This window comes from Poecilia formosa, unplaced genomic scaffold, assembly GCF_000485575.1.
Source record: "Poecilia formosa unplaced genomic scaffold, Poecilia_formosa-5.1.2 Scaffold669, whole genome shotgun sequence".
Lineage (NCBI taxonomy): Eukaryota > Metazoa > Chordata > Actinopteri > Cyprinodontiformes > Poeciliidae > Poecilia > Poecilia formosa.
The window spans coordinates 71,235-82,857 of NW_006800608.1; the positions used below are offsets into that span (position 1 = coordinate 71,235).

Genomic DNA, 11,623 nt, shown 5'->3' on the forward strand with positions numbered 1-11,623 from the left:
TATATATATATATATATATATATATATATATACATATACTTTTGTCCCATCACCCCCAAGAACTTAAAACAACTGGTGCTAGCTAAACTCAGCATTCACCGTTTGAATCTTCACAGCTCTGTGCTATGCTAGCTACAGCACAGCACAAATCAAGGGGGAGGAAGGATGAGCAGCACCACATGAGATTGTGATTGCCACTGACTGGTTGTTTCTAGCACTGGGAGAAGGCAGAGGAAATAGATTTTTCACAGATTACCTCTCATACCATACTGTCACAACATAATGAGTTTTAAAAAATATGTGAAAAAAATATTTATATAAAAGTGACATACTGCAGCTTTAATGTCACTCAGGAGAGGACAGGTTAGGAGGGACGTGGGTTAGAGCTGCTGCTGACTGACTCATCTGTTAAGTGGTAAAAGGTACAAGTGACACGTTAAATATATGAATATGTTGGTAATCTGTTTTCTTATTTCATTAAATGCTAGTGAAAAGGAGGCAAATAGTAGTTTGTAGCTAAGCTAATTGTGCTAAATGGTTGATAATGTCACTGTCATATGTTGGGTTTTTTGTGTGGATTTTTCTGTGTTCTCCGTTTAGTTTGAGTTGATTTCGAGGTTTCTAGTGTCTACTTTTGAGTATTACCGGTTTTTCCTTTGTCCACTAATTAGTAATTTGATTCACCTGTTTGGTTAGATATTTAGTTTTGACGAGCCGCAGGTTTGTGGCGGCAGTCTCGTCTGGGTTTCCGGTCTGAGTAGTCCTCATCACTCTGTGTGAGTTTGTACGTTGTGTTCCGGTGAGTTTGGACCTGTATATCTGAACTGTGATGAAAAGTAAAAGTCTAACTATGACAAGACGAAGAAGGCCTCGTGGTTCCTGTCAACACCAAACACCATCATTCCTGACACTTACAGTCTATTCACCTCTCTTGGAGAAAAACTGGGTTATAAACACTCTTGCCTTTTGCTCAAACTGGGTTATAAACACTCTTGCCTTTTGTTCTCTCTCCCTCTCTCTTTTGATTTTTTTTCTGAAAACCTGATTTTATAACTTTTCTTAGCAGCATAGTAACGGCCACAATCGTTCGTGTCTTTCACTGACTGCTGCTGAACAGCGTCACTCTCAAGCGGTCCAAGCAGGAACAAACCATTTAACGCAGATAGAGGGTGTTCAGGGCAAATATGGATGTGTGTTTTTCGATCTGGGAGTGGGGACATTAAATTTTTACTGCTAAAAACAATCTTTGAAAATACAATATGATTAATTTTGTAATTGACAGGGCCCCGACTTTTTTATTTTTATGTCTATGAACAAAAATTAAATAATTAAATTGTGGAGGGCCCTGACCAACAGAGAGCCCTCCACAAGAATTGTCATCACTTTTCCCCTTATACCATGCCCCTGCTCCCAGGTTTAAGAAAACTTAATTTTATGTTTGTTTGGTTGTTGTTATTGTTTTGTTTTTTTCAAAATGTCCATTACTGTCAGAGCTGCAAAATGTCTCTTTATGGGTTTCAGCACAAAAAGTTAATGGATAAACAGACTGTGGATCTATATGTGCTGTTCATTATTGCCAAGAAGAGAATTGCACCAGACTAGAGGAGTAAAGTGTTTGCAGATTGTTTTAAGGAATACATCTGCAAGCTTAATCAGGATTAGACTTCTCTACATAAGAGCAGTTTTTTTTATGGTATAAAGATTCATTAACTCACTGTGGGCACAAACGGCACATATATTTTTGGCTTTCTGTGATTTTTTAAAAAACTGTTTTATATATCATGCAACTTTGGTTTTAAAAACCAGAATTGGTGCACATCCATCCATCCATTTTCTATACACCGTTGTCCCTAGTGGGGCCGGGAGGGTTGCTGGTGCCTATCTCCAGCTAACATTCCGGGCGAGAGGCGGGATACACCCTGGACAGGTCACCAGTCTGTCGCAGGGCAACACAGAGACAAACAGAACAAACAACCATGCAAGCACACTAAAGAACTGGTGCACAATGAAGTCTAAATTCTAAGTCTAAATTACATGATACAACTGAAACGAAGGTTTAGCCACAGCACAATGGATCAAATTACAGCTAACAAGAAAGGATCCCGCATGTTTTTATGTAAAATCAAACACTATTCAAACATTTTTCCTAATAGCAACAAATGTGAAATGATATAAAAACGAAAATAAAATGTTAAGTTTTTTATAATAGCAATTAAAAAAACTAAACAGAGAATAATCTGGAGGTCGTTATTCATGTCTTTAAGAGGAAACATGGCAAATAATTATTTTGGGAAATGCTGATGTGAAACATCTGATAAAGACTAACGGATGTTTTTGTAAGTTTTGCAGCTGATAAAAGTCAGCAGTTTGTAGATGTTATATAAAAAGTGGAAAAAAAGTTTGAACCCCACAGAAGGCAAGAAATGTAAGAAATTCAGTCTTTAAAACATTAGAAACACAAAAAAATCTCCCTTCCTGTTCATGCATCAAGCACATATTTAAATACAAATATTATTGCACATTATCTGTAAAACAATCTGGGGCAACAGTCCTCTAGCTTCTTATTACATTCCCTCTTAAAAATATATTTTTTAAGAAGAAACAGTGTTTCAAGCGAAGGCTGCAGTGTTATGGTAGATAACAGATAATTAGCAGAAGCTAATGCTAAAGTGCTAACTTAAATTTAAATTACAATGTGCCTTTGAAGGACTACAACCACCAAGCATCAAATTAATATTGACTCTTACAAACATATTTATGTTTCATTTTGTTTTCTAATGTCCGTGCTTTATTTTGTTCCTGTAAATTTCTTGTTCGAAATAGTTAGGGAACATGAGAAAAGGAAACTCAATGACTGTGTCAACAGTCTTTGCCTGCTTCAAAACAAGCAGCTAACTACATGAAGAATTCTTAACAGTCAATAATCAAAACTTCAACACAGATGTGGAACTTTATCCAACAGAAACGTTACACAACAGCCAAGCCAAATTAGTGCTTCAGAATTTATCTGGAAAAAATTATTTAGCTGAAGCTAAGGGTGCTATAAACGTGCTATAAGCGTTTTCAAAGTTAGCAAAAGCGCTAAATAAACAATTAGCTCTGCTATTAGCAGTTTATCGGAAGTGTGATCACAACTTCTGAAAGTGTCATAACAAAAAATAGAAAGTTTGTGTCCCTGTTAATGAAACTGGCATGTAGAAATAGATTAGTTTCTCAGCCACTTCAAATGGGAGTGATATTTTTAAAGACAAAATTACCTTTGACCTCAAGGGGTGCCTTTTTTACAAACAAAACCATGTGCAACCTCTCATAGCCAGCTTGAGAGCTGGCTATTATAATATATACACATTCATACATAGCTATTCATACACAGATCACAGAAACCAGATGAAAAATAAGGAAGATAAAAAGAAGTGAGTGAGAGGAAATGAGGTAGCTCTTAATTACCGCCTGCGTTTGTTTATGATGTCCATTGGCCTGTTGACAGCACACGGCGAGCCCCGAATGTTTCCACTCCGCACAGTTATACTCCGCTCCACAGAGTAAAAGAAGCCATAGTTCGCCGGCACACTCATCTTTTCTTTTGACTACTCTGTTTAAGTCTTCCTCACCTTCCTCTTCTCGGCCACTCTGCTGTTCTCCCCCTCTTGGTGCTCCTCAGTTTGTGGCCGCTCTCATCCCTGTAAAACCCAGAACGCTTCCTCGTCTGCTTTGTTCTATCAGGTCGTCCGCCTCTCCACAGCTTCTTGAGGGTTCTCATCCCCCCCTGGCAGGAGTGGAAGGCAACTCTAAGACAAAGTGTCAGCGACACAGAGTCAGAGCGACTGGGACAATCCGATCTGCTGGTGAAAAGTTGTCTCTTCTTAGATTAGACACGCAGATTTGGAGTTTCTGCTTTCCTGAGACTAAATTCCGCTGAGTCGTGCTCTCTCAGAAGTTTGTTAGATAGCCATAAAGGCTGAAAGAAAGCTTTTTAATCACTCTCTGCACCAATCTGCCCCACATGTACATCTTGTATTTGCCCTGAGTCTAAATGTGGCTCAGACTCTACCCTCTCTCACTTTCTGTCTGCTCTTTCTCTCTTCTTATGTTTCTCTCTCATCTCTGTTTGCTACACCTTTAATCACAGAAACACCTCAGAGCTTTCTCTGTTAGCGTAGGCCTGTCCTCTGCAGGAATATTCTGTCACACCCCTTAGATTGTGCACAGATCTGTGCAACCTGTTTGTGTGTGAAAGAGTGTGTGGTTTTTCAAACCAAGTGTGTGTGTGTGTGTGTGTGTGTGTGTGTGTGTGTGTGTGTGTGTGTGTGTGTAGGCATGTGACTAAGCAAGTGTACATCACACACAAATGGGAATGGGTTTCGAGTGAGGCTGGAGCATAGGATAGGAAGGGGGCGGGATCTGCCTATCTTAGCTGCAGTTCTCTTTCTCCTAAACACTGTGGATCCTGAAACAGAAGGAGGGCATATTATCCTCTCCAGATGGAGTGTGTCGTGTATTGGTGTTAGTGCATGTGGTGTATGTGTGTATGTGTCAGTAAGTCTTATCTGTGTTCTGTAAAGAGATTGAAGACAGAAGGTGTATGAAAAGGTATTATAGTAAGCAGCTCTGAACACTCGGCTCACTGCGATCACATACACGCACGCATTTACTCTCAACATATACAACTAGACTAGTTCAGGCATGAGCATAAAGTCCCCCACTGTCGGCCGCAGACTCCATAAATGTGAAAATTAAATTTGAAACCCCAGCTGGCCAGCCTTCTGAGCTTTTCATAAAAATACAGGACATATCTGATTAAAGATGCCATGACTACTGAGGTTACTGAGAGCCAGTAATTGATTTTCAAACCCAAAAGAAAGGTTTTTACAAGCTACATTAAACATGTCTTAAAAATATCTTTTCCAATGACAGTTGAAGCTAAACTCAATTTAAACACAATTTGTTGTTCATATGTGGCCTCTATTCCAGAGTGATAGTGTGCAGTCATACAGCAGCCAAGAATATCTCCACCCAACCTGCCAAATCACCGCTTGGCAGGTTGGGAGATTCTCCCAACCTGAGATTCTCCCAACCTGATTCCGTGGGAGATTCTCCCATCTCCCACGGGAGATGGGAGAATGCACAACGATCCTAGTTCATGAAGTATAAATATGCCTTGAACCTTTTCTCATTTTGTCACATTACAACCACAAAAAAATGCATTTTTAATGGATTTTATGTAATAGACAGAAGCAAAAGTTAGAAAGATATATCAAATAAAATCCTCATTGAAATATAAAATGACAAAATGTGACAAGGTTCAAGGGGTATGGATACTTTTGCAAGACACGTTATGTTGCCATGTCAACATTAGCCACTGGTGTGAAAAGGACAATAAATATAATCCAGATCTGACTGAAACCAAGCACACAAACTCAGCTTTGCAGGCCAGGGATTCGTCAGTTACATGGTGCCACACCCAAAGGAAGGATCTGATCTGTCCTTTCATACACAGATGGCTGAATAATGGAGCTAACACAGACCCTTTGTTGTGACAACCTGTTGAGTTATTTTAGCTGAAACTGAAAAAAAAAGGATGTGCCTGCATTGAAACAGCTGATTAACTGTACATACAGTACATGCAGTATGAAGTAAAGTTTTACCTACTTCAGATATTTTATGTAATCCTTTGTTGTGATGCTGAGCTTCTGTGTCTGTGGTGCATGACCAAGACTTCCATTTAAGGAAATGTAAAGAGGCTCACAGCAGGGACCATCAGACCCGACAACATTATGTACAACCCCGCAGTAAAAGAGCTTTCTGGAGACTGAATTGCAACATTTTATAAATTCAATCAAACTATTTAATCTCCTATTTAGTGTTGGACTTTTACTTTGCCAAAGTAGGATTAGTTCTTCTCTCTTGCTGTGCCTCTTTTCTCTTACTGCATCTTTGTTAACAGCATTCATGCACCCACTGACTGACTGTAGTTCTTCTAGTTTTGCTCTGGATAATGTCCTATTCCTGTGCTTTTCACAGTGTGGAGCATGCCTCCCCTAGGGGGCACCAGATTTCTTCAGTGGTTGCTACATGAGGGGGAAAAAAAATACAAACCAGAAAAAGCAAATGCAAACATTTAACTGCCTTCAACAAGCCTATGCCACAGACAAAATGCATACAATTTAAGTAGCTAAAGCTATGATGTGTAAATCTAGGTCTCTAGGTAACCCACTGATCACATTGTCCCATGACAGCGCGTGTTGGCCTCATGTGCTGTCATGGGATCTGCACCTCAGAATTTTGTAATTGGGTGTCACCCTTCACTCAAACTTGACAATTTGGAAAAGAGCAGCATTATTATAATAAATGGACGTTTCTTCCACTGGCATTGTCAAATCACAGGCAGACTGCAATTCTAAAACAGCTCAGAAAATCGATGCCATCATTCACAACTTATCCTTCTGTTCAGTGATCAGTGCAGTTGAAATTCTACTGGAGAAATCGAGCTTAGTGAAAGAAATGCCAGACGGAAAACTGAAGGAAGATGAAAATCAAGGGAAATTGGATGGCCATGACCAAGCTAAGGAGGGTGCAATCAGGTGTTAGGCCTTCATGCAAGGGAGGGGGAACAGAGTGCAGTGGCATGCACAGTCCAATGCATCAACCTTAAACCTGGCTTTACGAAGACAGACTCTGGGCAAAACAAAACGGCAAAAAAAAGAGAAGAAAGTATGGTCATGATTATTTAAAGTGTGGATGTTCATAGGCTGGATCTAAACATACTGCAGTGCCACAGTGTTGTCTGCCAAACAAGGATGAAGGATTTTTCATGTGGCGCTACACATAGCAGGTAAACTCAACAATGTCAGTGAGCCATGGATGAATGGAACATCAACACCAAAATGTTCACAGAAATATTAGCAATAATGTCATTGGCGGGGAGGAGGTAGCTCTCTCACACTTTGAAAACCCCTGTCCAGTGCTATTAGGTAACTTTAAAAAAAATGCTTTTTAACCTAAAACTTTTCAAATAATCTAAATAATTACCCATTAAATTAATTATGCAGTTTCTAATTTTGTTTAACTCTACATATTTAAATATAGCTAACTTCTGAGAACCTGCCACTGAAGAGTGAAAAAGTGAGTGACTTTGGCTCTTACTGTCCCAGTGGAGATGGGACAAAGTGGTAGAAGTGGTAGATACTTTGAACCATTTCCATGGAGCAAAATTGGTATCACATACAGTTAGACAAACTTAACAACATGCCTTAATAACATTATTCTAAGTTAAATGAAGCGGACATGCATACACTTAGCAGTACCGCCACACTGAAACACACACTTACTTGGCTGTGCACCAAAGGGTTTCTCAGTGTTCCATCAGTCTACGTCCATATGATGGAAAACATTGTGATATTTAAGGAAAAACAGGCACTGAATATTTGGTTCTGCTCAGTGTCTTCACATTACACTTAAGCTAGTCTCAGTCTAAAAAGTCCTGGTCAGTTGGGCCAAAAAAACGTTGACATGAAACATTTACAACTCATAAAATGACAAGGCATAAATCCTGGATTTTCCTTCAGTTGAGGGTTTATTAGCCTGTTGTTGGCATAGCGGCCTCACACCATTATCTGCTGGCTTCATGGAGGCTGGTTTGCATTCCTGACCAGCAATTTGGATTGTACTTATTAAGGAGTGCTGCAGTATATGTAAGAGTAGTTGACTGTAAGTCAAAATCATTTATTTGTGGTTTTGTTGTTAATTGGGGCCTGCCCATGCAATGCATGGCAGGAACCTATTGTTCTACACCCAATAAGGCGTTTCTTTATTATTTATTGGGGCCTGCCCATGCAATGCATGGCAGGAACCTATTGTTCTACACCTATCACCCTTAATGCGGCTCAAACCGCTGCATCTACCCCCACAAAAGTGGTATCAAAATGTTCAACTTGACCCGGGGAGTGCACTATTATTTTCAGTGGGATTCTGAGTTAAAATGGTGACATAAATTGCGAAAAACGACAAAATCTCATTCAAGTTAACGGAGGCTCCGCTCTGACTCATACACAAAGTCACAGCTACAGTCGTTAATTACCATAGCAACGGAGCCCACGGCTCTAACTCTGACCTGCAGGCTATTATGGTCTGTCTTGCAGCTCACCGACTCAGATGCAGCAGCCGCTGCTGCGACCTGAACCGCTGTCTGAGAGGGACACAGCCCATTTTAAATGCCAGAATTACTTAAAAATGTTTGAGCTCAGGTCTCACAATGCATTGGCTACAGTCGTTAATTACCATAGCAACAAAGGCCAGACAGAGGCAGTGAGAAGTCTCACAAACAGGGGCAGAGAGAGGACTTGCAATGCATTGTGGCAAAAATACATATTTCCTGGGACTATTCATATTTTGCTTACATAAATTTATTATTTCTCAGGATTTTTAGTGTGAATTAAAATCCTTAGTATGAAGGTTGAAAATTTTCTAGAAAAAAACAATATCCACTGTCTTTTTTTTTTTATTTTTTTTTTTACTTCACACTGTGAGTGAGAACCACATGTGCGAAGCTTATAGTCGTCAGTCTCGGACCGAATTTCACTGTGTATGAGGTTCAGCCATTGCACTGTGGTGATGAACCAGGTCAGCCATAGCACTTTGGTGGTGGACCAGGCATGAGCTTTGGCCATTGCATTGTAGCGGTGGACCAGGTCGAGCGCATCAGTACTGCCCAGATGTGCTCCTGGTTTTTACCAGGGGCAAGTCCAGCTGTGCAAGCTTGCTGGCTTGCATGGATGTGTTACTCATTAAGCGTCAGAACGAGGGGGCCAAACAGACCTGCACACGTTGGGCAGGCCCCAGTTAAATAGTTAAATTTCTTCAGGAAATTAATATGTCTAGTTAACATGTTATCTGTAGACCTCAGAGAGAGAATTCTCTGAGATCTACGGGGACCTTCTTGCTCTGAAGTTCAATAGCCTCCATAATTGGTCAGTGGAAGAAGTTTGCAATTGGCAGGAGTGATCCCAGAGCTGCTGTCAGTTTAGGAGAGAAAGGTCAGGAAGGTGACCAAGAACCCAATGGTTACTCTGTCAGTGCTCCTGTGTTCCTATCTGGAGAGAGGAGAACAGTCCAGAAAGACAACCATCTCTGCACCAATCCACCAATAAGGCCTGGAAGGCAGAGCGGCCAGATGAAAGTCACTCCTTAATAAAATGCTCATGTCACAACATCTGGAGATTACCTAAAGGCACCTGAAGGATCTCAGACCAGGAGAAATAACATTCTCTGGTCTGACGAGACAAAGATTGAACTCTTCAGTGTGTACGCCAGGCACCATGTTTGGAAGAAACCAGGCATGCCTGCTCATCACCACGACAATAGCATCTTTACAGTAAAGCATGGTGGTGGCAGCATCATGCTGTTTTTCAGTACCAGGAATTATTAGGGAAATATTACTGCAACAATGTGCAGAGACCTCCTGGATGAAAACCTGCTCCAGGGCATCCTGATCTCAGACTGGGGCGATGGTTCATTTGTCAGCAGGACAACTTCAGAATCCAGACGTCTCTGGAGAGACGTTCAATATGCAGCAGGTGACAATGAATTTTTTTTCTCTTCTTTTTAGTGTGAGATTATGTTAAGGGGTTGCTAATTACATCTGCATCTACTGGCTGCAATACAGACCGTTACAAGTGCTCTATTGTAGCCATAACTACCTACAAGAATTTGAATTAATATGAGTTACAACATTTAATTTTCCTTTGGGATCAATTGAGTATTTCCATCCATCCATCCATTTTCTTTACACCCTTGTCCCTCAGTGGGGTTGGGAGGGTTGCTGGTGCCTATCTCCAGCTAACGTTCCGGGCGAGAGGTAGGGTACACCCTGGACAGGTCGCCAGTCTGTCGCAACCATGCATACACACACTCACACCTAGGGGCAATTTTGAGAGGCCAATTAACCTGATAGTCATGTTTTTGGACTATGGGAGGAAACCGGAGTACCCGGAGAAAACCCACGCATGCACAGGGAGAACATGCAAACTCCATGCAGAAAGACCGGGGCTGGGAATCGAACCTTCTTGCTGCAAGGCAACAGCTCTACCAACTGCGCCAGTGTGCAGCCCATCAATTGAGTATTTTTGAATTTGAATAACTTGGAATTCAAATTCAAATAGAAGGTAAAGAAACTGTTTAAATGTCTTCTTTTAAACAAATTGTACAGATATGCTACAGACTGCAGTATAAAGATAATTGACGAGAGATGAAGTAGATGTAAAACAGAAAAAGAACTGCAGTAACACACTGACTTCAATCATTTTAAATAGTTAAAAAAATCAAATCTTAAGCTGCTAAAAAGAGATAAAATATCTGAATATTTTAAGTTTATTTCTTTACTTTACAACCCCCATGTGCTCTGCAGTGTGTGAATATAACTGGGTTAGTTTCTCCCTCTGGTGGTAGGAATATATTCAGCCTGATGACAGTGCAGACAGGAGCTGATGGTTCAGATGTGATCATTGGACTATACTCTGGACTCTCATCTCTGGACTTCAACTAAAACTAATGACTTATTACAACTCGTCCACAAAGCTGACCTTTGAACCCAGCAGTTTCTCACACAGTGAGCATGGAGTACAGTAAACAAGCTGGTTCTGAAGCTGACTCCGTTGTCCCGGCCCGCCGCTAAGGATCAATGAGGCTCTGAAGGCAATTGGGGAAATCAGTCATGCTTAAAATAGGGAGTGGGGCTGTGACGCACGCAGCAGCCGACCCGCCGCAGCCCCACTCAGGCCATTTCGACTGAACCAGGATGAAGGGGGATGGCAGCTATATTGAGACTTCTGACATTGAGACTGCTGCCCTTTGGTTAAATGGCCTCACTTGACACTTTTGTTTCAGTTCTTTACATCACAATCCATTGTTTTGTGTCCAGACCATACTTCTCTATTTTCTGTTTCCACGGTAACAGCCATGCGGAGCGGCCTCTGCAGCCGTTCCTTATCGCTGCTCTGAAAGCTGCACTATCTGAGCTCCAACCCACTATCACTGCATCACCACCCTTTCCCCAGTTTGTCTCAATTATCTCATTTTACCACTCGCTCATTGCCTCTGTTTCTCTACAGCACTGTTTTCTCTCTCTATTGTTCCTCACTTCAGATAAATGAAAACGGCCACTGCAGCTGTAACGGTCATCCTAGGATATTGTCTAAGAAAGGTGTACAAACCTTTGCATGTTGAAACCCACAAGGGCCACAATTATTTTGTATAAATGCAAAATAATTTTATTGAGGATTTTTTTTCACCTGCTCAGCAACAAATTAGCATGACAGATTTAAATGAAAGGTTAGAAAAAGGTGCTCTCAAAGTTGTAGTGTCCTACCTTGTTGGTCAAGATATTATTTGTAGCTTATTCCCAGCAACGAACATCAGAACTGTCTTTGAAAACCCTGGATTTAGTCCATTTTATTTACTGGGTGTGATTAAGTCTGGTTTTGAGTAAAAAGTCACTCAAAAAGTCTCCACCTCCATCAGTTCCACTTAAACTGCCCAAAGTGGGTACTGGGCATCCGGTGTTCTGACTATCTGTCAGACCTCGTAAATCTAGCATGCCTTGTGGTAATGCACATGCGCACATCGATGT

At 40.9% G+C, this 11,623-nt stretch overlaps 1 protein-coding gene across 4 annotated transcripts in view; it reads right to left on the bottom strand.

Annotated features, from left to right (window-relative positions):
* LOC103130762 (cAMP-specific 3',5'-cyclic phosphodiesterase 4C-like) overlaps nt 1–11,623 on the bottom strand; it is a 43,155-nt gene that overhangs the window by 25,639 nt on the left and 5,893 nt on the right. Inside the window, exon 1 of one of the 4 annotated variants that reach the window (XM_007542258.2) lies at nt 3,612–3,979. The exons of 1 other annotated variant lie outside the window; for it this stretch is intronic. In XM_007542258.2, coding sequence (XP_007542320.1) covers nt 3,612–3,760 — 149 coding nt within the window. In that variant the 5' untranslated portion in view covers nt 3,761–3,979. Of the gene's footprint in view, nt 1–3,447; nt 3,980–11,623 lie in introns of those variants that run through there. 2 more of the 4 variants (XM_007542260.2, XM_016666161.1) reach the window with 2 other exon arrangements.